This window comes from Solanum tuberosum, unplaced genomic scaffold, assembly GCF_000226075.1.
Source record: "Solanum tuberosum cultivar DM 1-3 516 R44 unplaced genomic scaffold, SolTub_3.0 scf00180, whole genome shotgun sequence".
NCBI classification, from domain to species: domain Eukaryota; kingdom Viridiplantae; phylum Streptophyta; class Magnoliopsida; order Solanales; family Solanaceae; genus Solanum; species Solanum tuberosum.
In genome coordinates, this window is record NW_006239107.1 from 993944 (window position 1) to 1021655 (window position 27712).

At 33.8% G+C, this 27712-nt stretch overlaps 5 protein-coding genes and 1 non-coding gene across 8 annotated transcripts; 3 read left to right on the forward strand and 3 right to left on the reverse strand.

Annotated features, from left to right (window-relative positions):
* Positions 1-247: 247 nt before the first annotated feature.
* On the reverse strand, positions 248-3004 carry LOC102590795 (hypersensitive-induced response protein 1). Of its 2 annotated transcripts, none has more exons than XM_006354735.2 (6): positions 2786-3004; positions 1757-1948; positions 1463-1583; positions 1253-1344; positions 1065-1161; positions 248-830 (listed from the first exon to the last, which is right to left on the reverse strand). In XM_006354735.2, exons 2-6 carry the CDS (start codon positions 1943-1945, stop codon positions 472-474), a joined length of 858 nt encoding a protein of 285 aa, XP_006354797.1. In that variant the 5' UTR covers positions 1946-1948; positions 2786-3004; the 3' UTR covers positions 248-471. The 2 variants fall into 2 exon arrangements, with proteins under 2 accessions (XP_006354797.1, XP_006354798.1); XM_006354736.2 differs by having other exon boundaries at positions 2782-3001.
* A 1981-nt stretch (positions 3005-4985) lies between these two features.
* TRNAA-AGC (transfer RNA alanine (anticodon AGC)) lies at positions 4986-5058 on the reverse strand. Its single transcript has one exon. It is a non-coding gene; the product is annotated as a tRNA-Ala (tRNA).
* Positions 5059-7404: 2346 nt separating this feature from the next.
* LOC102591367 (short-chain type dehydrogenase/reductase-like) lies at positions 7405-8537 on the forward strand. Its single transcript, XM_006354737.2, has one exon. It carries the CDS (start codon positions 7623-7625, stop codon positions 8409-8411), a length of 789 nt encoding a protein of 262 aa, XP_006354799.1. The 5' UTR covers positions 7405-7622; the 3' UTR covers positions 8412-8537.
* A 4582-nt stretch (positions 8538-13119) lies between these two features.
* Positions 13120-14184, forward strand: LOC102591690 (short-chain type dehydrogenase/reductase-like). Its single transcript, NM_001318611.1, is given in 1 exon segment — positions 13120-14184. A coding segment is annotated over 1 exon segment (786 nt). The 5' UTR covers positions 13120-13189; the 3' UTR covers positions 13976-14184.
* Positions 14185-15341: 1157 nt separating this feature from the next.
* LOC102604766 (protein NRT1/ PTR FAMILY 2.10-like) lies at positions 15342-18035 on the forward strand. Its single transcript, XM_006354771.2, has 5 exons — positions 15342-15530; positions 15618-15835; positions 15973-16535; positions 16638-17179; positions 17588-18035. Exons 1-5 carry the CDS (start codon positions 15458-15460, stop codon positions 17878-17880), a joined length of 1689 nt encoding a protein of 562 aa, XP_006354833.1. The 5' UTR covers positions 15342-15457; the 3' UTR covers positions 17881-18035.
* An 871-nt stretch (positions 18036-18906) lies between these two features.
* PHA1 (plasma membrane ATPase 1-like) lies at positions 18907-26798 on the reverse strand. 2 transcript variants are annotated; one of them, XM_006354739.2, is made up of 22 exons: positions 26698-26798; positions 26498-26572; positions 26284-26403; positions 25825-25923; positions 25602-25739; positions 25318-25452; positions 25048-25227; positions 24745-24951; positions 24506-24625; positions 24300-24419; positions 24090-24212; positions 23895-23999; positions 23542-23686; positions 22772-22936; positions 22419-22657; positions 22196-22228; positions 22026-22107; positions 20564-20724; positions 20091-20276; positions 19827-20009; positions 19553-19731; positions 18907-19291 (listed from the first exon to the last, which is right to left on the reverse strand). In XM_006354739.2, the coding sequence occupies exons 2-22, from the start codon at positions 26549-26551 to the stop codon at positions 19195-19197; spliced, it is 2871 nt and encodes a 956-aa protein (XP_006354801.1). In that variant the 5' UTR covers positions 26552-26572; positions 26698-26798; the 3' UTR covers positions 18907-19194.
* Positions 26799-27712: the final 914 nt, after the last annotated feature.

Sequence of the window (27712 nt, forward strand, 5' to 3'; positions counted from 1 at the left end):
CCTTCCTTTAGCATAGCACACAACAAAAATATGACCCTGTACTACACACCAGTAAGCTAAGTTGCACAGATTCTTCAGGCTTGATGTCACACCCATGTCAGATTCTCCAAAAATACATTACTGTTGGCGACTTTGACACACACTCATTGACATTTTTGAAGAGTTCAAACAACATAGCTGATAAGACAACAAAAGATCAGTCATCAAGGATGAAGGATGGGTAAAAGGAACAAATTAACAGGCACAATTAACGAGGAGAAATATCACATCAATCTATTAATAGCATATACTTCACAATTCTTCAAAGGTCTGGAGATACTAGTATTTTTTTTTCAATATACAGGTACTAGAGGCATTCACAAATACAAAGTCAAACTCACCAAACATATCCACACTTACAGAAAGTAAACACAAAATGAAAAAGGCAGCTTCAAGTGAAAATCATTTGATATTTCTGATATAGTAGAACATTTAATGGTCCACAGAAGCTTGGAGGAGTCCATCGCGAATCTGGCTTGCCACATCTCTTACAGCACCAGGCCCATGAGGAAGGAAGACGGCAGATGATTTGCTGGAAGCGCCAATTTCTTTCATGGTGTCAAAGTACTGGGTTAAGAGGACCATGTCCATTACATCCTTTGCTGAGGTTCCAGGCACATTCACTGAGAATCCGAGCACGCTGTCTCTCAAACCATCCACAATCGCTTGACGCTGTCGTGCAATACCTAACCCTGAGAGATACTTTGATTCTGCCTCTCCTTCAGCCCTTTTAATTTGCAAAATCTTCTCCGCCTCTGCTTTCTCATTAGCAGCCACCCTCATCCGAGCAGCTGTAGAGTTGAAAACAATTAGGACATGAAAAGATACTCCTTTATAGTGTGGGATGTAGCTCAGTTGGGGAGCTGCCCACACCTTCACCCTAGTGATGGTGGGTTCGAATCCCATTGTATCCCCCTCCATCAACTGATGTATATAGTCCTCTTGGGACTAAGTACTAACTAGTCAGAGCAGTTGAGAACCAGCAGGCATCAGGCTTAACTACAGAGATGAGATTTTAGACATACCAGCATTGATTTCATTCATAGCTCTCTTCACATGTTCATCTGGTTCTATATCAACTATAAGTGTTTGAACAATTTCATATCCATAAGCCGACATAGCCTGTAAAGGATCATAATGACATTCATATGAGATCCAATGAACAATTCAAATTACTTGTATCAATTAAAAAAACAGTGAAGAATTGGCTTACCTTCTCAAGTTCATCCTCGACAGCCTTGGCAATTTCATTTTTCTGCTCGAAAACATCATCAAGATTGAGTTTTGGAACACTTGCTCTAATGACTGACAAAATATAAACATAGATTTGTGTAAGTTAGCATTATCCATTGAAATCAATTTATTCTCAGAACTAGATTCCAAGGAGGAATCAGATATAGAAACAGACAGATTAAATATCTACCATCAAAAACATAGGCCTGAATTTGACCCTTAGTGTTGCTTAGTTTGTAGAAAGCATCATTTGCTTTGTCTGCCAGGGCACGGTACTGAATTGATGCCACAACATTGACAAACACATTATCCTGCACATTAGTTGCAATATGTATTAAGTCATTAATATGCATAAATACTGAAAAATCATCACCTACTTATGTTTGTCAAAGTACAAATTGTGGTTGACTTTGATGATTTGGTTATGAACCAACACAGCTTGTGTCAAATCAATGGAAGTACTGTTTCGGAATAAAGAATAGACCTTTGTCTTTGTCTCGCAGCGAACATCCAATTGTTGCAGTCTGAGGGAGAGATGGCCAGCTAACTGGAATCCGAAGCACCAAGGCAGAAAGTGGCAACCTGGCTGAAGCACATCTTGATACTTGCCAAACTGTTCCTTAATTGCGACGGTGGATTGATCAACTTGTACACAGCACAACAAATTGCCCATACTCTATAAAGATTGCATGAAAAGGAAGATGATCCACAGAATTCACCCATGAAAATAACTCAAAAAAAATATTACACCATGAGAACTTGTCATTATAAAGGAGCAATTTCAACGAGTAATATATTCTAAATTGAAAAGAACACAATAGTAAGTTTACACTTTACAAATTACACTTGGACACCTCAAGTTCACAATCCAAAAAGGGTAATATTTCACACTTCTCCCTGGGACTAAAGATTACAAACTGTTAGTCAAACTTAAGGGAGAAATTGCTACTCTAGTTTCTTTTACAAGTTACTGCACATCTGCAATAAACTCCCAGTTAACTAATAAAAGATCAAATGACAATGTCAGCTGTTCAATTGTTGTTTTCAATAGCTACTGTATTCATCTACAAAAGGTACATCCCACCAAATAGATATGTAAGTTAAATTTTCCTGTCAAACTTCTCAACCTACTTTACCTTATCAAACCCAAAACCAACTCCCAATCCAACAAGGCTAGAAACTAAAACCCATGGCATCAAAGAAACTAGAGTAGCAATTTTCTTGCTTATAACTAATCTGTCCTTCCCAATTTATGTGACATTTTTCGAAATATCAAAATTTTAATTTGAAAATATACAGTTGATCTAATCTAATTCAACTTCGAAGATTAGTCTCTCGATAAGCAAAAATTATCAAAACAAAGGGAATAATCTTACAGAGTTGACCTAGATCAAACTAGCAAGCGAGTCTTCCTTCCCACAGTAATTCTAACACAAAAACGACTAAAATAAAAGAACAAATAGGAAAATTGAAATTGTATAAATTATGTGCATATCTACATAAACATACTTACAAAGGGAAGCAACAAAGCTAGCAAAGGAGTGAAGAATCGAAATGCGTATTTCGATAGCTAAGATGGGTGAGTTTATATATTTGGGGATATGGCTAATGGAGGAAAGAGACTTGATGAGGAAGAAAGTATGTGGAAATTGTAATGGAGTTAATTATTAGGAGAAGATACTTCGGAAATTTCAAAGTTAATTTCATTGGCAACTTGTTCCCATCGTCATCTCACACTCCCACTAGAATAAGGGCTAGTTAATTACGAGAGAATTTATGTATTATTTTTTTCGTAGATATTAGATGTTCATAAATAATAGTTAGGCATGATAAGTAATATATGAATATGTTCTTTAAATTTGTATTAACTAATATTTTGTTCTTCAATTTTAATTAGGTATAAAGTTAAATAAATACATGTATTTTATGTGGCGTCTCACGTGAATTATCAGGTAACGCATGTCTATTTATTTAACTTTATTAACTTTAAATATTTATTTGTACATATTCACAATTAGTAATACATAAACATGACTCTTAATTTGGCGTCAGCTGACAACTATAACATTTAACTTTAGGTGTGCATAAGTAGACATTTAAACTTGTATAAAATTGAACAAATAGACACATTCATCCTACATGTCATAATACACGTAGGACGCCAGGCGCCCGTAGAAGAAAATATGTCACTTCCTATGTTTTGGAACGTTCTTTGTTTGAATTTTTTTTTTTATCATAGTTATGCCTGTTAACTTTGTAATTAATTAATACTTTCTTGTTTTGATACTAAAGAATGGACAAATCGGACCTGAATAAAGATATGATTTAATATGCATTATTATAAAGTCAATATAACAGATACAAAGTCCTCTCGTTCTTTTAATGATGGATAGGTGCAAAAGCACTGACTTTTAATTGATTCTTCTTATCTGTGGAATATTGGAGGTACATATGTAAAAATCGCAATAAATAAATAAATGGAAACATTAATTAACAATACCCTTATTGATTCGAATTTAATTAAAATTAAATGTCAATAGTTAATTGTTTAATCCGATTGTGATATTTATTTGCATATTGGTTCATTTCCTTCAAAGATGTTTGTTTGACAATAGCCTTATTTGCCTCAAAGTCAAAGTGGATCTAAAGTGTCGTTTATGTATTTGTTCAAGATATTGTATTTATTTTTAAAATTTTTGGAATATGTGCATAATAAAAATTATTAAAATCCATAATCCAATTATATTCGTTAACTGAAATTTCCTCCTGATTTTACCAAATTAGAAACCTCTTGCTTTCGTAATCAAGCAGCATGAATCAAATAATCTTGTTTAATTTAAATATTTAATTAGTCAATTCCAACAACTTGCCTTATACGTCGTCCAATAATATGACTAGGACTTTCATTTACTAACTTATCATAATCTACATCAAACCTACATAATAGGATATTCTTAATGTAAGATAAACGTTAAAGTATTTTGGTTGGAATTTATGTTATGATTTTTATTTTTTTTATTAAATGTCAAACGAAAGATTATACATCACGAAAAAAGGATAAGAAGGAACCTTAGAAGTATTTGTTACTTTGTTAAAATTAATTAAGAAACTAATTACATATGGAGATTAATCTTTCGCATTATTCAAAATCATGGAATGAGTATAATTTAGATTATATATTGCACCTTGTCAACATGCCATTTTATTAAGGGAATAGTTCCGTGAGACTAGGACGAAGAGATCATAACTTAAATGGTAGTATCACAAACTCAAATAATTTTAAAATGCTCAACAACTATTGACATTTGGAGTAGGTCAAATGGAAAGGTAAGACCATACACCCGTTTGGCTCTTCACGGAGTATAGCTCACGTTCAGACATCTGATTAGGGATACAACAAAACTTGGAATGATTGTTCACTAAGTGAATATTATCATTTTTGCTTTAACTTTTGTGTTGTGATTGACGAATTGATAATGAGTAGGAAGCAAATTGAAAAATTATCACTTTAATAGTATCTCAGTTTAGTTAGTTTTGATGGGTTTTGGAAGGAATTGTTATACATTATAGCTTTGTACGAAATTATAGCAACATACAAGTTTATCGTCTAATATGGAGTAATGGATAATTCAGTGATCAAGAATAACTATAATTTTTATTTATTAGATAATATTTTCAAACAACACAAAAAGAACAGAAAAAAAGGAGGAAAATGGAGATGCGGGGTATCGATCCCCGTACCTCTCGCATGCTAAGCGAGCGCTCTACCATCTGAGCTACATCCCCTTGTTGTTAAGGCTTTCTGATTAAAATATTAAAATGTCAAAAATAATGTCAACATGAATATGTAAAACTTTTTCAATAGCTTTATTATGTACTACAAAGTTAATGTTCGATTTTCGGTTATACATGAATATTTCTAGCTCTTCTGGTACTTGATGGTTTGTTTATACAATTTTTTTTACATTTACTTGCGTAAGTTTTGTTATTGCAAATTCTGATACTACTATCAAATACTGCTACAAAAAAAGCTTATAATGAGAAAAATTACGGAATAGTATTAGTTTTATACTTTTATTAAGCTCAAACATTCATTTTTGTTGGTGTAATATATTACAAATATAATAAATTACAGTTGAAATAAAATGAACAAAAATGTATAAACAAATCATTAGGCTGAAGCGCAAATATCTCGCTCTCTTTAAGGAGATACAAGCCATTGCGGCATAATCTACACCGATCCAGCAGTATGTCTCTTGACTTGCCCCCTCCAGGATATAACATCCCAACAATGTCGTACAACTCAAACAACTCCGGATTAGCTGAAGAGTTCAAAGCTCCACAAAAGAACACCTTACTTCAACATATAAATACTCTCATTTGTATAGTGAATATAGTTGAAGACTTATAATATTTTCTTTGTCTCAACTCTCTCTTTTTACTACACTAACTCAATATACACAAAATAAACTACTCATCTTATTTACTGTATATTTTCTTGTACATCTCTTGTTTCTTCTTCTCCTTTCCAATACAAAGGAAGACTACACTAATTTTATAGGTGATAAATTCTTCCTTACAATGAATAGGAAGATAGTTGGTAGTAAATTCATCAAATGAATGGCTCAAATGTTATATAAGTTACAAGACATAAAGATAGAATAATGAGTAAAATGAAGAGTTGGTGGTTACATAAGTTACTAACAACTAATGATCACTTTCTTCTACAATTGATAAGAGTAAAGAGACACAAATATAATGTCCACCAATAAACATAACATAATACATAATGTCACATATATAATATATTTTTATTAATATTAAAATGTCACATCACCAACCATTTATATTTCCTAACATGTTACCCAGCTCCTAGATAACATAAAGTGATTGGACTCCACACACTCAACTTTCGTGAGCATTTATAAATTTTCAAATAAATTAAGGTAAAATCTTACTAAGTTAATATAGGTGAGATCATGAAATATTATTATTTTATAAAGGTATTATTTAATCGATAAATTAATATTTATTAATTTAAAGAGTGTTTCAACATCGTAAAATTCCTTCGGGGATGAAATCTCAGAGAATTTTAATGAATTCACTTGTGAAAACGTCATTCATAAACTTGAGGTCATGATTAATGATCTTGGTTACCACAATAAATTGGACATTGATAACTTGTTGGATGAGTGGAAATGATACATGTTCAGAGGTCCAGAACTTAGAAGAAATTGTGGATACTATTGGAAAAACAATGTTGATGATAAAGTTGAAGATGATACAATACCTTTGGAACTAGTCACACATAAATAAACACTTATTGCATCTAAACCTCTTCACAATTTTATAGTGCATTTCAAAAAGACAACAATTGAAACGTTTGGATGCAATAAGAAAAGTTAGTGATGAACTTCAACTAGATTTAAGTTTTAACAAAAAAACAGAACACAATAGAATCATATTTTACTAAATTGTCGTAGATATATTTGTACTTTTAAAGTATTATTAATTTATAATATTAATGAGACCATATATCTATATAGGGGTGTTATGAAAATATATTATCTTATCAAAATGAGTGATTTTTTTCATTGGCCCAAGTCGGAATCAGAAAAAAATATTATCTTAAAGAGATTATTAATTAATTGAGTATTAATTTACTGAAATTTTACTATATTAGCCTTTGGAGGTTTATGAATTCTTTAGGACACGCAGGCGATTTTTTGTGGTATCCCGTTACAGATGAGATCAAAATACACTATTCAAAAATTAAGTAATAGTGGTTCACCATTACTTTCTAGCGTGACTCAAATCGTCAGTACTTCTCTATTTTGAAAGCTAATAATGGTAGAGTTCTCCTAATGAAATCTTCAATTATTTTGAAATTAAATTTATATATTTGTAAATCATGTAAAAAGTACTATAAGGTACAATAATTAATAATTCAAAATTTTAAAATTTTTTTATTAAAATTGAAATTAAATTTATATATTTGTAAACCATGTAAAAAGTACTATAAGGTACAATAATTAATAATTCAAAATATTTTTAAAAAATTATCAAAAAATTACGATAAAAAATAGACTTATTTGAATTTTAAAATTCGAAAAGTGTCACCTGAAGGAGTAGTACATTTATTTAAAAATGAGGTCTGAGTGGTGTTGTTCCAACTTCCAAGACATTTTCTAAAGAACTCTATTAATATACATACAGAGTGACTTGAGCAGTGACGTGATTTTCCTACCTGCAACGCCATGGCTTCCATGGCAAAAACTTCATATATATTCCAGCAATCTTCAGTGTCTATCACAAAACTTCCATAGCAATTTCAGTGTTTTTCTTCAGTAATGGCAGCAGAAAACGTAGCCCAATCAACTTTCCCACTCCAAGATCGTGTAGCCATAGTTACCGGCTCTTCTCGCGGAATCGGCAAAGCAATTGCACTTCATTTGGCCTCACTTGGTGCTAAACTCGTCATCAACTATTCCTCCAACTCCTCTCAAGCCGATGACGTCGTATCCCAGATCAATTCCACCTCCGATTCCCCACGCGCCATTGCCGTCAAAGCCAATATCTCCGATCCAGATCAAGTAAAATCCCTCTTCGACGCAGCAGAATCGGCTTTTAAATCACCGGTCAACATCCTGGTCAACTCCGCCGGGGTACTCGACGGAAAATACCCGTCAATCCTAAACACAACCCTAGAGGATTTCGACAGGACTTTTGATGTGAACGCTCGTGGAGCTTTTGTGTGCTGCCAAGAAGGTGCTAAGAGAATCAAACACGGCGGGGGAGGGAGAATTATATGCCTATCGACGTCGTTAGCAGCGGCGTTTAGACCTGGATACGGAGCGTATATCGCTTCAAAAGCGGCCGTGGAAGCAATGGTGAAGATATTGGCGAAGGAACTGAAAGGGACAGGAATAACGGTGAATTCTGTGGCGCCGGGACCCATAGCGACGGAATTGTTTTACGAAGGGAAAACAGAGGCGATGATAAAGAGGGTGATTGATGATTGTCCACATGGGAGACTTGGCCTGCCGGAGGATATTGCGCCGGTGGTTGGGTTTTTGGCCGGCGACGCTTCTGAATGGGTTAATGGACAGATTATTCGTGTCAATGGCGGCTTCATCTAATTATTTTTTTTGCCGAGTTTTGTTTTACCTGCAGTTTCGATTGTAACATCTATTTGATTTTGTTTCGTTTTCCCTTATTACATATAATATAATATAAAATAATAAGTAGTATACATATTTGTACGATCCATGGTTATTTTGTGATATAAGAAGGGGAATAAACACTAGCACCAGAGGCGGAGCTAGGTGGAGTTCATAAGTTCGAATAAATCTACTAGCTTTTTCGTAGAGTTTATAGTTATATTAGAAAATTAAATAATTATATATGTATATTAACTTGTGAACTCGTAACAAAATTAATTGACAGTTTAATAATAAGGAAGGATGGTAAAAATATTTTTCACACATTTATTGTGAGTTTGGACACTACTATCAACAAAAATTTCTCTAATTCTAAAATTTTGAACCTCCAATTTCCTATTTCTAACTACGTCTCTGCATAGCTGGACGTTAACATGTCAGTTTCAGTTGTATTCTTGAGTTGCTTGGCAGTCAAAATTAGACAAGTATTTTTAAATTTTTTTTATTTTTAAATTAGACGAGTATTTAGATATATCAATTTGCAAGCTTTGTTTTACTTCCTAACATAACATACCTAAAATTCAACAATTCATTAAATATGCTAACATCGATAACGTATGAAAACAAATCAAGCATTCAAAATTCGATCACCATAGATTCGGGAGATCACATGGAATTGAAGTACTTTACACAATTTCAAGTTCATGCATTATAATTGATAGAATCATGTTTTAGAAGAGGCGAAAATATAAGTATTAAAAAACATTGTAAATGAATAAATCATCATAATAATAAGATGGATGTCTATCATCATTTTTACTCACATTATAAATAATTGATGTGAAAAATTAGCATGTCATTCCAAAAGAGTGTTGTTCAAAAATTTTAAATCATAGACTTCCATTACAATATTCAAATAATGTTCTTATCATATTAATTAAAATAGTACTGCAGAAAAGAAGATCAATATATCAGATTTAATTTTAAAATATAAATTTTCAAAGACAGTAGTAGCTTATCAGAATCGCAAGAACCACAATTCCATGCTAATTTTTATGATTTTGTTTTATATTTCTGAATTGTTTTTAAGATCTAATTCTGTTGTTTGGAATTTTATCTATTTTCAAAATCATCATATTCATATTTTATTTTACTTATATAGAAGAGACAGTTTTCACTTTTCAACATGTCTGTTTTTTGCCAATTAATTCTAAAATAAGGGTATTTTGGTCATTTATCCTATCAAACTAATGTGTATTTATGGGTTACATTTGTGTCTTTCATCTACTTTGGAGTAGACACGTAGTTTGGCTTTTAAGGAGTAAGAAAAAAAACTCACAATTGAGGTGCATTAATGCAAAAGCGAAAAAAGAAGGCTAGAGAGAATTGTTAGTGTCTATCCAAAACCATCTTTTTCCAGGGAAGATGTCAAAGTTTTGCATCAGTTGCAATCCCAAACTTGTTGTATTGTTTTTGTTTGAGGCCTGTGAATTTTGTACATATGTTCACTTTATGTATAGTTTTGTTTAGTAATATGGCAAAATCAGGTGAAAGGGTATTTAGAACATACCAATAACCAATGTGCTTATCCACCTTTGAGCAAACATCTCACTTACCATTAGCCCGTAGGAAAAAAGATGAAATCCAAATGCCACATCCCATCTCCACCAGTTTGGAATGGATCCTGTCATAAGTCACTTCGATCCAGAATATTTGAGGAAAAAGTTGAAGTTTGACTTGATTTTCTCGGGGGCTAGCTAAACATTCGACTCCAACTACCTACCGACTTAGACTTTTAAGTGCAACACTATTTATTTTGATTTAAAAAATTCACGATGAGACCAGTTTGATCCCCTGTCTGCAGTAAAACATTGTACTCAATACATAAACATAAATTAGCAATATCTTTATGAAACAAGCTATGAACTTTTATAAAGCTTGATTGATAGATGATATATAGCCGTAAAAGCTTGTGTTATGCAGATACGGTTCTTTTTCCATGGAACGAATATGTGTAACTTTTTCTTTTTGTAAACCTCAACGTAAATTGAATTATAAGAACAACTTCATTCATTAGCTTAAAATATTTAAGATGACTTTTGGTTTAGCTCCGAAACATAAAACTTGAAAGTTGCGATTTCGAAATTTGTTTTAGGATCTACGAAATATCCTTGAATAATTTGGTGGAATTACAGTCATAACTTAGCCTAACTTAATAGAATGAAAGACGTGGCATTCTATATGGTGTAATCAAAGTATGTGATTCATTATATATATTCCAATGTAACATTTAGTATTAGTTCATGTTAAAAACGATATCTATTTATATTGTTGATGAATATGGTGACCTCTTCTAACTTCAATTCTTTGCAACTAGAACTAATGACTAAACAACATTCGTTGATATATATATACTTTCTCATTTGCAATTATTGAATGCTATCTGATATAACTTGATTATGGTTCTCTACACTTCACCACCAAGTCAGCTTGTGAACTCTTCTAACTTCAATACAATGCCAACTAAACTAAAAGGATATTTGTTCACTCCTCCTTTTCCGCCTCCTTGCATATATGCATGTCTATCATTTATAAGTTTGGAGAATAATCACATAAAGATGTGTGCCTTTTTTTTTTGTCTCAATTTTATGGTTAAAGAATCTCAACCTCGGCACACATCAGATTTGATATTTTATGTAAATGAGATGTACAAAATTATCTTGTAAACTTGGCTTCTTAGTAAATACTATCAAACAATTAATATGTGTTCTTCGGTTATTATTGTGAATCACATCAATCTAGCTTATCCTATGCACTCAAAAACAATCTTCGCATTGGCACGGGCCATAATCCCCTAGTCTTAAATATATTTGTTTACCTTATTTATTAGTTTTAACTTATTCCAAAATATAAATAACTACTATATCTTATCTGAATTTATGACTTTCTATATTACTTTTTTTAATCATTTGTTAAAATTGTATATTTGTGATAAGATTAACTTATGTTTTAATTATTTGTTTAAATTTGAATATGATTTCCCTTTTGTAAAATATCTTCTTTCCATATTATAGCTGTCCATATAGAGCTGTCAATATGGGCTGACCCACCCCATTCGAGCTAACTCATACAGACTTTGCAATTTGACGGGTCAGGCCGGGTTAACTCTTTTTTTTTATGTGGGCCAGAAAATGATCGGTCCTGCCCACAAGTGCGTGGGCTACGGGCTTTGCCGGGCCAACCCTTTTTTCTTAAAAGTATATTTTTTATAATTTTTTAAATTGAATTATAATTTTAAAATATTATCATAAATATCGACTAGTGTTACTACTTGTTAATCAAATACACAAATAAAATTATTTATATAATATTTATTAAGTTTGTTTTCAAGTAAAAACATAAATAGCTAAATGGAAATATTAACCTAATTATTTTCCAATGATCATAATAAAACACAAAAACTATGATAATATTCCATAAGGTATGACCTATGTAATGATTCCCTAGAAATTTTAGAAACTTTATTTTATGTAGTACCTATTTTATAAACATAATTTGTATTTAAATTGTAACATTTCAAACTTTAAACAGATTTTGAGTGTAAACTCCTGTTATTTTTAATACTCTATTTTATTTTTATTTTTTAATTAATTTTTATTTGGCCCACAGCCCGGCTCTATTCATATTTCTCAGGCCTCACAAATCGACAGGCTTATTTAGGTCAGGTTAAAAAGCCTTTTTCTTAAATGGACTCCAAAAATAGTAGTCCAACCCTATCAAATCACGAGTTAGATCAGACCGACCCAACGGACCTAATCCATATTGATGGCTCTAATAGCAGACATATGAAGTATCTCCATTTTAAAATTTTGTCCTAAAGTGTCAAGCGATTTATTTGACTCTGACCAAAATTAAAAGCGATTTATTTGACTAAATTTCAAGTTTGACTATCTCTTTCAATAGGAAAAAGCTCAAAATAGTTCAATTTTCGGTTAAGACTCAAAGTTATTTTTAAATTTTTATATATAATAATAATAGACTCAAAGTCATTATTAAATTTTTATATATAATAGTAATAGTCCTTTATATTTGTAAAATTTTAATATTAATACATTTTTTATCCTCCCTCAAACTTTGGCCTATTTTTAAACGTTCATTTTATCCATAATTTATGTGTAGAATGTTAAATCTTTTTTAAATATATTTAATAGAAATAATACTCAATGTGAGAGAAGGTGCGAAGAAAATCTTGTTCTGTTTGATAGAAATATTATTGCATCTAAACTATGAACACTTTGACATTTGACGTTGCAAGAAAAGAAAAAAATATACTATTGCACGTGACAACACAAATGAACCTCTCGATTTTAACTGTAAAAGTATTTCTACTAAATAAAATAAGATATTTCTTTTCTTACATGAAATTATTATTTCTACTAAATATATAAAAAGATAATGAAAGAATTCATACATAAATTGTGGATAAAATTAATGTTAAAAGATATGCAAAAAATACATCAAGTCACTAATGCCAACACAAGGAACTATTATTATTCCAAGTGAAAACTCAAATATGACTTTAATTCTTAACCGAAGATAAGAGACTATTTTGAATTTTTTCTCGTCTTTTATTTGTTATAAATAGTAATAATAATACTATAGAATATTATCACACAATTAGCACCACACCAGCACTTTTCGGTGTCTGTCCACAAAATTCCATTTTCTAGCAATTTCAGTGCTTTTCTTCAGTGATAATGGCGGAAGCAAACGTAGCTCAAGGCCAAAACCTCGGGAATCGTGTAGCCATTGTTACCGGCTCTTCTCGCGGAATCGGCAAAGCAATTGCTCTTCACTTGGCCTCTCTTGGAGCTAAACTCGTCATCAACTACACTTCCAACTCTACTCAAGCCGACGACGTCGTATCCCAGATCAATTCCACCTCCGATTCCCCACGCGCAATCGCCGTCAAAGCCAATGTCTCCGATCCAGATCAAGTCAAATCCCTCTTCGACGCTGCAGAATCAGCCTTTCAATCGCCGGTCAACATCCTCGTCAATTGCGCCGGTGTACTCGACGGAAACTACCCGTCGATCCTAAACACACCCCTAGAGGATTTCGACAAGACTTTCGATGTGAACGTGCGTGGAGCTTTCATATGCTGCAAAGAAGGCGCTAATAGAATCAAGCGCGGAGGAGGGGGAAGGATTATATGCTTATCGTCGTCGATGGCGGTGGCGTTGAGGCCCGGGTTCGGGGCGTACGCGGCGTCAAAGGCGGCCGTGGAAGCAATGGTGAAAATACTGGCAAAAGAACTGAAAGGGACAGGGATAACGGTGAATTGTGCGGCGCCGGGACCCATAGCGACGGATATGTTTTACGAAGGGAAAACGGAGGAGATGATAAAGAAGGCGATTGATGAGTGTCCACATGGAAGGCTTGGACTGCCGGAGGATGTGGCGCCGGTGGTTGGGTTTTTAGCCGGCGATACTTCTGAATGGGTTAATGGACAGATCATTCGTGTCAATGGCGGTTACATTTGATACTAGTATATGTTCGTTTTGTTTCGTTTTTAGTTTGTTTTTTATTTGGTATTTCCTTTGAAATATTGTTATAATCAATATTTTTAACCTGAAATAAGGTTTAAATTAAAATAATAGTTCAATTTGAAGTCTAAATTTTGTGGATATGGTTTTAATCTTTTAATTGTATTTTTTAAATTATAAATATAAAATTCCATCATTCATAAAAACTATTTAAAAAAATTCATCATTTCTTATACCACAAACTTAATTTATAGATAAAGTATCTGAATAATCTATAAAACATCACATTAGGTGGCATGTAGTATATTGCTTAGTAGTATATATAGAGTAAAAATATTAAGAAAATTGGTCCAAGACAACGACCAAAGGTAGTGACCAAAAAAGCCCACTATGTTTGGTTCTAAAGAGAAATTACATAAATTCCACTAGTTTAGAAACTAATTAATTAGATACTTAGATATATTCTAGTTTGTAATACTATGTATCTTATTAGATTTTGGTGCCTTTAGATACATTCAGGTATATGTATTTCAGATACATGAGTGAAAATTGGGTGTAATTATTCAAGTGAATTTGTATGATCTGAGATACAAAACAAATCTCGTTCGTCTCTCTCCCATCTTGCTCGCCACTCTCCCATGTATCTAGTATCCTAGATACATATGAATTTCGCTCACCTCCCTTCCCAATCTCACTCGCCTCTCTTACTATTTTTGTGTATTTGATAGCAAAAATACATGTATCTAAATGTATTTTTCTCAATATATGGTTGTAAATTTTTAATTAGTAATAAGATACGTAATATTTTGAAAATATAGATAATAATAGTATATATGATAGTGAAATATGTCTAATTACATAATTTTTCCTTGCTTTTTTTTTAATGCTTTTATCGCTACTTCACGAAGTCTCTTGGTGTAAAAACTACCTGATTTGGATTGTGAATGAGGCTTACTGTTTTATACGAATAATAGTGTTTGCTTAATACATGCATATCATTTATTGTTGAAAGAAAAAAAATGATAATAATAGTAATAATAAGTGAATAAATTGTACACTTATCATAATCTAATTTTATTTCTTTTTAAATCCACTTTATTCTACTTTGAACTATCTAAGACATAATCATATTCTAGTTCACATGCACTACTATTGGGATGTTGTCCTTTCCATACATGGATGGTTGTGAGCAAACAACTCATTTTGAACAGAATATTGGGCTTATCTTTTAAATAGTTAGTGCATATAAGAAATTTTTATCATTCCCTTGAATTATATCTACATGTCCCAAAAGCATTTTTTTGTAAATTCATCCACATATAGTGCATAGAAAAAGTCATTATTCCTTCTTTTATTTGGTAAACAGTATCATGATTGCGAATCGAATAGGATTCTATTAATAAATGTACGTCTCCCTATTAGTGCTCATATCTACTGAAAAAAAATATACTAGTAAGAACCATAACATTACTAGCATCAATGGAGATTGACAGAGAAGCAACTAAAAATGAAATAAACTACAGAGGAATCAGAGCCATGCCCTTTGTCATAGGTATTTTTTTTTGTACACTATACTTTTCAATGTATGTTAAACATCATATAGCCGAGTCCAACTTGTTGTTGTATGCTAAAATTGCAGGGAATGAGACATTTGAGAAGCTGGGAACAATTGGGAGCTCATCGAATCTCTTGGTTTACTTGACAAGTGTTTTCCATTTGAAGACCATAACAGCTACTAATATTGTCAACATCTTCAATGGCACTTGCAACTTTGGCACCTTGCTTGGAGCTTTTCTATCTGATACTTACTTTGGTCGTTACAACATCCTTGGATTTGCCTCAGTGTCTTCCTTCTTGGTACAATAAATAATCGTGTTGAAAATCTTTTTATGGTCTAGAAAATGACTTCCAACGTACCATATACACACACACACACTAACTTAACCATTGTTTATAAAACCTTCTAATTACCAGATCTCTTCTTTAATTTACAGGGAATGCTAGTTCTGACATTAACAGCAGCAGTCTCAAAGCTTCATCCACCTATATGTGGAAACCAAGAACCTGCACCAGTATGTGTTGGTCCAACACCAGGACAAATGACATTTTTACTAGTAAGCTTTTGTTTGCTAGTAATTGGTGCTTCTGGCATAAGGCCATGTAACTTAGCATTTGGAGCTGATCAATTTGATCCCAAAACTGAATCAGGAAGAAGAGGAATCAGTAGCTTCTTCAATTGGTACTATTTCACTTACACATTTGCTGTGATGGTCTCATTGACTGTCATTGTATATGTTCAAACAAGTGTCAGTTGGTCATTGGGATTAGCAATCCCAGCAATTATGATGTTCCTTTCTTGTGCACTTTTCTTTGTGGGCACTAAAATTTATGTCAGGTTTGTGCCAAAAGGTAGCCCTTTATCAAGTGTGGCACAGGTCTTAGTGGCTGCATTCAAGAAAAGGCACTTGCAGCTGCCAGAGCAACCATGTTACTCCTTATTCAACCATGTGCCTTCCAATTCCTTGAGTTCTTTGCTTCCTTACACTGATCAGTTTAGGTAATTCCACTTGCCAACATCAAAGTTACGAGTTAATTTCGCGTAAATTGACCCTCAAAGTTAGATAAATTACTGACTAACTAAAAGGGCTCATGATTTCAGATTCTTGAGTAAAGCAGCAGTAAAAACACCAGAAGACCAAATAAACTCATCAGATGGATCAGCAGTCAATCCATGGAGGCTTTGTAGCATTCAACAAGTGGAAGAAGTGAAATGCTTACTAAGAGTAATCCCAATATGGGTTGCTGGAACTATCTATTATGTCTCTGTTGTTCAATCACAAAATTATGTCATCTTCCAAGCCTTACAGAGTGACAATCAACTAGGCCACAACAATTTCCACATCCCACCAGCATCTTTCATAGTCATTTCCATGCTCAGCATAACCATTTGGTTACCAATATACGACCGCGTTTTACTTCCATGGCTTCGGAAATTCACAGGGAAAGAAGATGGTTTCAGCCTTCTCCAGAAAATGGGAATTGGAATATTTCTATCGATCGTAACAATGATCATATCAGGGATTGTTGAAGACAGGAGGAGGACACTGGCAATGACTAGGCCAATGCTACAAATGACTCGAGAGAAAGGTGCAATTTCATCTATGTCAGGACTATGGCTAATACCTCAGATGGCATTATCAGGTGAGCATTTGCAAATCAATGTTTGTTTTACAATTTTGCTCATCTTTTCAACTTCGATTTGAAATAGAGAATTTGAAGTTGAAAAACTGATTTTAGGAGTAATACTGTTAAATAGTAGTAACAATATTCACTCTTTATTCACAAAACTTTTACTTTTGCACCATGCATCGTTGCGGGTGTCTGTCCATGTACCATCCACCACTCCATGCACCAGTAGACAATCGGGGGCATTCATATTTCATAGTCAGAGGTGAAATTCTTAGATTTCTGAAAAACAAACTGTGAAAGCACTGGACAAGGAGGTTTTCATTAATCAAGAACGAAAGTGAAACTCTTGTTGAGACATAATTTCTAACTTTCAGATACTATTTTTCAACTTTTAACTACAAATACTCGTAATGAATGCAGGTCTTTCTGAGGCATTTGCATTAATCAGCGAGAACGAGTTCTTCTACAAACAATGTCCTGAAAACATGAGGAGCATCGCGGCGTCTTTCTTCTTTGTTGGATTGGCAGGGTCAAGTTATTTGAGCAGTTTCTTTTCATCAGTAGTTCATAAAACATCAAATTGGTTGGCTGAGGATCTTAACAAAGGGAAATTAGACTGTTTTTATTACCTCATGGCTGCATTAGAGATTCTGAATTTGGGATATTTTCTTGTTTGTGCAAAATGGTACAAGTACAAAGGAGTGGCAATGTGAAACAAAATTACATTGTGTAATTTTTAGTCAGCAGAAATAGTAAGGTAAGTTGTGGCTACAGTGTAAGCTCTAGTTGTTCATGATTTAATACTAATGCTTTGTTAGAACCCAAAATAGAAAGTAAAACTTTCATTATGGTTACTCAACTTTTTTTTTATTGCATCGAAGTCACTAAGCTATTTTTGAAACCAAAAATAGTCGCTCAATTTTATCTAAGTATCATAGAAAGTCACTGAACTATTTTTTGTAACAAACAAATGAACCGAGTTTTCCCGAGGGTCACATAAAGATATTAAATAGTTTCTTTTTAAAATTAATTTTGTACCCTTAACTCTTTATTTGTGCACCCTACATTGATGAATCAAACTGTTAGCTTCTGGTGGGAATTTATGAAAGATCAATTGGTGGCTAAAACATCACCCATATTTTGAGATATTTCTTGTAAGCATAGTGTTACGGTCCCCGGTTATGGATCTAAACTTGACTAATTTTCTGCTTATCTTTCCATTTAATTCAAATAACTTAAATACAACATTGGTGATTAACCACCCACCTAATAACAAGGAAATAACTTCCTACTACTACTGAAATGAGAAAGTGGAGGAATAACCTCCTTACTGCTTATAACTACTACACGGAAAATAACTGCTACAGGGAAAACACTGTTACAGAGGACCTATTACAGAGAAAACAGAAAAACATAATTAATAGCTACTGATTTAATTTCCATGCATAAAACTGTTGGTAGACTAAAAGGGTACTAATACATAGACCTAATAGCATGTTAGCCCAATATATAATACAACGTTTTACCCTCAATGTGGAACTTCCCAGCACCAATCTAGTTTAGTCGAGCCCTAAAATGGGTAATGACATTGAGTGGGAAACCAAAAAAATTAAACTAATCCACTCAACAGCAGGTTAAAGAAATTCCCTCAAATATAGTGAGAAGACACCATCATACACCAGAGCAAAAAACCCAACTTCTTTAATCAATGAATAGAGAGAAGCAGTAAAAAAATCAGATGCTGCTAAACCATGAAATAAAATCCTTATAGATAATGAATGCTGTTATAGCTTAATATTCATTCTTGGTCAATTGTAACATATATAATGCAGTCAAGACATGAAAGCAGGAAAAGATAAACCAAGAATTCAAAGCAAAAAAATGTATAAAATATATAAGGCACTTTTAAACGCTGAAGACGTTACTACTATGAACTTGTCGCTCCAGAGGTAACTCACACACTCATTATGTCTTCATTCTATCACCCACTCACCGGTTAAGTAGCACTAGTCAAACTTGCTCTCCCATCAAACAGTGTATGATTGCTGAATTGTCTCTATGTCAAGACCCTTCAACTTCACCACTGATTCCACGTGACCTTTAAGTGTGTGCAGCTCACGTTGCCTGCAATGAAAAATGTAGCGTTCAATTTCCAAGAAGTCACGAAAACTCAACATGTGTTTAGCAGAAGAAAACTTAAGAGTAAAGATAAAGTGAAGCAAGCAATGGATATGTGATGTTGCAGCATGGCCATATGAATGAAGGGAGAAGCGTGAAATGCCCACAAATGCAAGTTCAACTTCACATTCAACTAGAAACATAAGCGGAATCCACTATGCTTATGTTGTCAAAAAAAAAAAAAAAATTCAAAATGACAATCTTTACCTAGCGATTTCAGCTCTCCTCTTTGCTTCCTCAGCTAACTGATTAAGCTCATTGAAATTGGTAGATTCACTAAACAATTTGGTGTCAGGAACTTGCAGCCCATGAAGGGTCCTCTGTGCGTGGGCCCATTGAAGCTCACGTTGTTCTTTTCCGAAATCCTTCTTCCTGGTGAAAGCAATCTGTAATACAATGAAAAAACGTCACATACCGTTGGATGAAAATAGCATGAGAATGAATATATATCATATATGTATATCTATACTGCATAACATACCCTTTGCTCAAGAACAAGATCCCAGGCCCTTCCACTGAGAGCATATCTGATTAAGAACTTGATGATATCAAGCGGGAAGTAGAATACTAAATTGTAGAGCCAGATCACTCCTGCCCAACCCCAGCCAATTCCTTCGATTGCAGCAAAGCTCCAACTTGCATAAACAGCAATCAAGGTGGCAACCTGTTTAAAAATTAGCAACCAAACATTATAGATTGATGAAGCTGCGGAAAGTTTACCAGAATGAATGAGAAAATGGCTTACCAGTTGAGCAATCAGAAAAGCAACCACAAGCAACAAACCAGGACGCTCAACAAACGACCAACTTCGAGATCTTGTGACAAATATCAGGGCCTGACTGATAGTGCTCACTTGAAGGTAAATTGCTGATGCAAGTTTCCTGAAGTCATCAGTTGCTGTCCTCTGAAGTGTTGATACCCCAAATACACGCTGGAAAATCACCAAACTGAGTGAGATTACAAACTAAGAACAGTTCATAATTAGCACAAGTTCAACATCTAAACAATCCAAACATCAAAGTCAACAATCATTTAGTTTAATATACAGTTAGTCATCATAACAACACTATTATCAAAGTTCTGCTGTGAAAATCCTCCATCATTTTTCATAGATAAAAGATGACCAGTCTGCGGCCAAACATTCTTTCATTAGTTCTTATTATATAATACATAACAGCTACATCTCAAACTCCCTGTATCTTTTTGTCCTATGCTCACCGGGAAGAAATCTGTCTCATATGCTGCCCAAAAGAAAATGACTGTCATCATTGCCAAGTAGCCACCAAGAACAACCCCAGTAGTGAAAATCTCAGCCAGCTTCCAACTATCAGGCAGAGGAGATGGTTTGACCCTATCCTTTGATATTGTCATAATGGTACCTGAGATTATAACATTAGAAGTGAGACGTAGAAAAGACACTGGAACAGCAAGAGAACTGTCTAAACACTGCAGTGGCAGATCATACTAAACTTTATAGCAGAGCTTTTGATGAAATGAAAAATGATTTTGTACATTTGAGGAGTAGCCTCTTATTCCTATTTCTCTTTGGTGCATTCATGGGGTTCCGATTTGAATTGAAGATTTGATGTCTTTTGTAGAAAATCATTTTTTTCTTTTGTAGGTTCTCTACTTTTCTTATACCACATGAATGCAGGTGTTATTCCCAACAATAATAAATTACTATCACATAGTCACAGAAAAAGGTTATTAAACCTTAAGGTCCTACACATGGAACTTGAAAGGCATGATAACAGCTCCTGATAACATTTTTTATCAATCTACCTTATGTTTTGATATAGCAATAATGACAAACATACTGCATCCTCTAATTTTGCCACTATTTTATCAATCAACAGAAATATCTTTTTCAGATTTTGGTACACCCATTAAGAAAACTACTCCCTCTGTTCACTTTACTTGTCCATTTTGCACTTTGCATGACCTTAAGATAATTAATAAGATTATATTACCACAGTACAAATATTACTTGATGTATAGTCTTAGGTAAATTGGGGAAATAAATAATTAATGTTGAAGGTAAAATAAGAGAAGAATAAATGTGTCTCTTAATATGTTAAAAGTGATAAGTAAAAGTGAAAAACTACTTATGGAAGAGTGGATAAATAAAAGTAAACAGAGGAAGTAGTTAATATCATTAATTATAAGAGTTATTGACTAAATTACCCTTTCTCTTACCTAGTAAATGTAAATAAGCATAGAAAGACGTTTAGAAAGATGTAGGGATCATTTATTACAGCAAGAGTAAATTTTTTTTTTTTTTTTTTTTTTGAAAAGGTAACTTACAGCAAGAGTAAATTTGAAAAATAATTAATCTCTTGCTTTCTTAAATGACACTTATTTTGGACCAAATTTGTAAGGCAAGAGAAGTATTTTGAACCGGATGGGGGTAATAATTAATTGTTTAAGTGTTTCACATGTTAGTACGTCTAGTTTAGGTCCTATACTCTCTATGATCTTTTATTCATGTCAGAGATTTATAAGCCATTAGAAAATATAGAGAACTTCTAGCCCTTTTTTATTTTAATTTTGTATAATAATACAAGCATGTTTCATTTCAATACTCTCAAATTTTATCTTAAAAGACAATTAGGGGTCTTTTAAAATGACGGAATGTTTAAACTAAACATTGTCTATGTTACTATTAGTGAAAAGGACCAACCATCATTGAGGATTGCAATGATAAGCACCATGAAAGGTGGAAAGTCAAACTTCCAGATAAGGGCCAGAAGCATAAAACCAAGCTGTAACATAAATAGAAGAAGAATGTCAAAATATCATTTAAGAATCATAAAAATTAAAGAGAAAAGAAGCAGCAGCCGAAAAACATACCACAATACGGATTGTGATGGAAACAGCATATATCTGCCGATGCAAAAAAAAAAAAGACAGATAAATTATCGATATCGTACATCAGAGACAGATTGTAAGTGCATTAAGCTCATTCAGGAATGCACTACCCTCAAAATAGCAGATGCTAAGATATACCAAAAAATTAGGATGTATAAGGATCTAAATATACGCCTCTAGTAGAACCAACAAGACAAATATATACCGTGTAGTTTTTCATCCTTTGAAAGATTGCTCGACTAGTCAGAACAGCACTAATGATGACACTGAGACCAGGTTCGGTAAGAACAATGTCAGAAGCACTACGAGCAGCATCAGTGGCATCATCAACAGCTATCCCAATATCAGCCTTCTTTAAAGCAGGAGCGTCATTGACTCCATCTCCAGTCATTCCACAGATATGCTTCCTAGCTTGCAATCGTTTTACTATCTCATATTTGTGCTCTATGGCAATGAGCAAGACAAGGTATCAGTAAAGACGAACATTCCAATAAACAAGTACCCTATTGAATACCCAAAACTAGAGAAGTAAAAGAATTTTCTGAGAGAGATATATACCAGGGAATACTCCAGCAAAACCATCAGCCTTTTCTATCAGTTCATCAATTGGTAAAGAAGCAATTGATTCATCCTTAGTCTGCCCCAACAGAGCAGACGAAGGATACATGTTGGTTCCCATTCCCAGACGACGCCCTGTTTCTTTTCCTATAGCCAGTTGATCCCCTGCCAAAAGAACAGGCACATAAACATGTCAAAACTTCGATGTAGCAAAAAACGCACGACCAGTAAGATGACACACGTCCAAATTACGTCTGAGCTTTTTACAGCAAAAAGAAATATCTTGGTAAAACACAAGTTGGCAGACACAAAGTAATAGTCTTTAAAATTCAATTGTGAAAACTTGAAATCCTTATCAACACAATGAATGAAATGCCAAGCGACGGGCATAGACATCACTCTCAAGCCAATAAGACCGGGGAGGTGCCTCTAAAATGAACCATAATCCAGTCCAACTATCATATTGTCCTCACCAAAAATAATAAAACAAAAAGGAACAGCCCCATTAAGAATTTGGAACGAATCAAAAGTAGTCTTTGATGCAACAGCCAGCAAGCTCAGAGTACAAAGAATTAGTAGCAGACTGCATTACCATCTCAAGTTGGTGATAATTTTGGAAACCTCTATTCAGTGGATACATTTTTCCTTCCTCTCTTCCTTTTATCAAGGGGTTGGGTAGCCATTACTACCAAGTTGCCAATATAGCATGCAGTCTATTTGCCAACAATATTTCAATACATTGATCATAAAAAATAAAAAATTAGAAATACCTGTGATCATTTTAACATTCACTCCAAGATTCAAAGCCCTCCTTATAGTCTCAGCACTGTCATGTCTTGGAGGATCAAACAAAGGCAGGAGACCAATGAATTGCCATGGTCCTCCGGAACTCTCCTTCCTTCCCTCTGGAACTTCCTGCATGGAAAGTTAGGGTGTATGTGATTAAGCAAAATAAAGCCTCTATTTTTTTGACACAATGATTGAACTTGGAGACAGAAATACTTAATCCCTCCTCTCCACTATAATAGTATTAGGTTATATGCTTAAGCTGCAAGATAATTGATTCATTCAATTTATATGTGACATGATGAGTTCCACAGAAAATAAAAGGAAAGCAAAATACCTGGTATGCCACACCAAGTGAGCGCAAGCCCCTCTCAGCAAACTTATCAATCACTGCATGAACTCTACGTTCTATGTCTGACTTGTTGTGTGCAAGATTTAGGATCTAATCCACATTGCAGGGATTGGTTAGAAAATGCAATCATGGAAAGTAAAAGCAAGCAAAGAAGGACTACTTAGATGATTACAGTCATACCTGCTCTGGTGCCCCTTTGCTGACCCTGTGCATTTTTCCTTCACCATCAAGATAAGTAAGTGCTGTTCGCTTGTCAGTTGGATTGAAAGGAAGAAAGTGTATTTCACGAATGCCAGCACGAGCCTGCATTAATGGCAGCATTAGTACCTAATGCAGTTCTATAGCTAAAATGGATGCACTAATCACACAGTCGTGCAATTCTAAAGTTACCTCCTTCGGGTCAGACAACATCCCAACAATAGCAGTATCAATGGCATCCTGGTTCTCTGTACGAGACGCTCGAGCTGCCATCAGAACGACAGTATCTGCATCAACACCTTTGGCAAAAACCTGAAAATTTAGCAGGAACGAACAAAAGACAATCAGAGTCTGTGTGGAATAAGGAATAAGGAATGAGACTGAACTCTTATTCTCACCTCAACAAGGTTTTTGTCAACAGTAAGCTTGTTTAGTGTAAGGGTCCCTGTCTTGTCACTACAAAGCACGTCCATACCAGCCATCTCCTCAATAGCTGTCATTCTTTTCGTAATAGCACCCTGAATAGTTAAAATGTTGAAATATGCAATCACTTATCAGAACTGCCGAAATACGATAACTCACGATTGAAGACATGCTGAACCACTATATCCTAAGATCATGATGCTAACTAACAAACCTGCTGAGCGAGCCGATGAGAACCAATTGCCATTGTGACTGAAAGAACCGTTGGCATGGCAATTGGAATTCCACCAATGAGAAGGACAAGAAGATTGTCAATCCCAGGGCGATATTTGCGGTGTTGGATAGGGTACATCACAATGATCTCTATTATCATCCCCACTGCAATAGAACAGATGCAGAAGTTTCCAATAGCAGTCAAAACCTGATAGAGACATCAACAACATAGAATGTGAGATTCAGAAGAATGAGATTATCAACTAATATTCAAAACAATTAAGACAATACAAGTTCAACTCGCCTTTTGGAAGTGTCCCACTTGGTTTGTACTGTCAACAAGGTGTGCAGCCTTCCCAAAAAAGGTATGAACCCCAGTGGCGATGACGACAGCTTCTATCTCTCCCTGCTTACAGGTGGAACCAGAGTAGACACCATCTCCAGGACCTTTTGTTACAGGAAGAGATTCACCAGTCAAAGCAGACTGCAAGTAATAGATAATATCAGTGCCACAGTTAAACAAAATATTGAATGCAGAGAGCAACCACTTATCGAATGGTAAAAACTTAATCACCTGGTCAATTTTCAGCGGATCACCTTCAAGAAGACGAGCATCTGCAGGAACAATATCTCCCAGTTTAATACTGATTATGTCCCCAGGAACAAGAACAGCAGCATCTTCTTCATTCCATTTTCCATCTCGAAGAACCTGCATATATCAACAAGAGCAAACAATCAAGACGACTTTCCATTAGTTTCTCAACCTCATACTTCCCATCAAAATTATGAAAGTTAAACAACTTTCACATGCTGTCTAATAGCAATTGAATAACAGATTATGGTTGCTGAATCTAGAACCTTGGCTTTAGGAGCGAGACGAGCCATGAGAGCAGCTGCTGCATTGCCAGCATTGTTCTCCTCAATAAAACTAATTGTTGAGTTAATCACAAGCAAGGTAATAATACCCACAAAATCTTGCCAATCCGGAGGCTTTCCCTACAAAATTCAACATATATTCAATTAAGTCAAAAGAACCAGCATGTTATCAAATTTAAAGGTAAATCAGATTGTCAAAGCTTACTCCTCCATTTGCAAGAGCAATTGCCATAATAGCAGCAGCTTCCATAACCCATGAGAGAGGATTCCACATAAACCCCAGAAATTTCAAGAATTTGCTCTCCTATAACACAGCAAACGGTAACATTCAACAATGATAACAGTTCACTTTAACTTTTAAGTCGAAAACTTAAAACATCAAATTCTCCATCAATTCAGCCAGTTCAACTAAAGACACCAAATTTTCAGATAAAAAGAGTCCATTCAAAGTCCAAACAAAGACAGACAAGATATCCAAAGAAAACAAAAGGAGAAAAGAGGAAACATTTCAGCAACAAAAAAAGAAAACTAACCCATCAAAGTACCAAATCAAAAAAGGGAGAGAATATACAGAGATTCAGTTCAAAGTGGACCAGCAGGGGAATCAAAAAAACAAGAAAAGGAACAATTCTACAAAAAGAAAAAAGAGTAATCATCACCACACCTTCTTCTCCTCTAGTTTGTTGTACCCAAAAATTGCCAACCTTTCTTGGGCAGCTGTACCAGTAAGACCCTCTTTGGTACATCTCAAATTTTCAAAAACTTCTTCAATGGGTATATTCTCCTGCAATTACAACACCAACAAAAAAGGAAACAAACCCATTAAAACCAACAAAATATAAGTTCAAAAATTTGATCTTTTTAGTCAGATCCATTACCAAATCCACAGTCTCCTTTAATACAGCATCTAACACCTCAGGTTTCTCCCCCATCTTTCTCAATTTCCTCTCTTCCTATTTCAAGATTAACACAATTTTATTATATTATATCAATAAGGTACTAAAAAATCACCCATCAAAGAAAGACAAGATAACTGAGCTGAGTTAAAAGAGTAGGAAGAGAAGCAACAACTGCCCACCAAAGAAAGATAGGATTTTTTTGGGTCCTGAAATAGGATTGGTAAGTCGCCTACCAAATCCAAAACACAGTGTGGAGGACTAATATATAACAGGCTCCAAACACTGCTTATACCCTCTTATGTACTCTACCCGTTTCGAAATACTTGTCACAATTTTTTTCTCCAAAACTAAACAATACTAATTTTGATCAATATTATTTTTTTCGAAAGTCAAATCATACATCTTTGACTAATATTGTGATAATTTTCATTTTAAGTTTGAAAGTTAAAACAATGCAAATTTGACCAATATTTTAAAACACGATCTTTGACTAGTATTATCGTAATTTTCATTTTGAATTTGAAAGTTAAATAATACGAAATTTGATCAATATATAATGTTTTTCATCAAATTGATATGAGAAAATTGTAATTTATAGTACTTTTTCGTATAAATTTTTATATTTTAGTTTTAGTTTTAAAACATCAAATTAATTTAATTTAACCTTAAAAGTTAATTTAATTAACTCTTAAAAATATTTTCCTTTCTATTTTAATTTTATTCATATTTAATTCTAACTTTAACTGCATTATTTTCTTTCACTAAAATAAACTTTGCTTTATTTTACTTTTTATTTTTTCATTACTAAAAAAAGTAACACAGTTTCTTTCTACATAAAGAGATTCTGTTGTCTCAGTTAGTGAGTGACCATTTGGAGTAGCGCAAAACAATAAAGTCACAAATTTCGTTAAAAATATTTAAATTAAAATATATATATATATATATATAATATAATTTTTTGATAAAAAAAAATTTAACCGATAAATGGTCCGGTATATAATATTAATAAGGGGTGTGCCTGCACATGCTCATGTGCCCCCCCACCCACACAAACAAGTACCATACTTCTTTTAGTAGTCTTTTTCCTTCTATTTTTTTTTTTTTATCTTTGAGTTAATTAAAATTTGTGATTTTATTTGTGAATAAGAAGAAAAACAAATAAATATCTTCTTGTTTACAAAAATAAAATCTTTT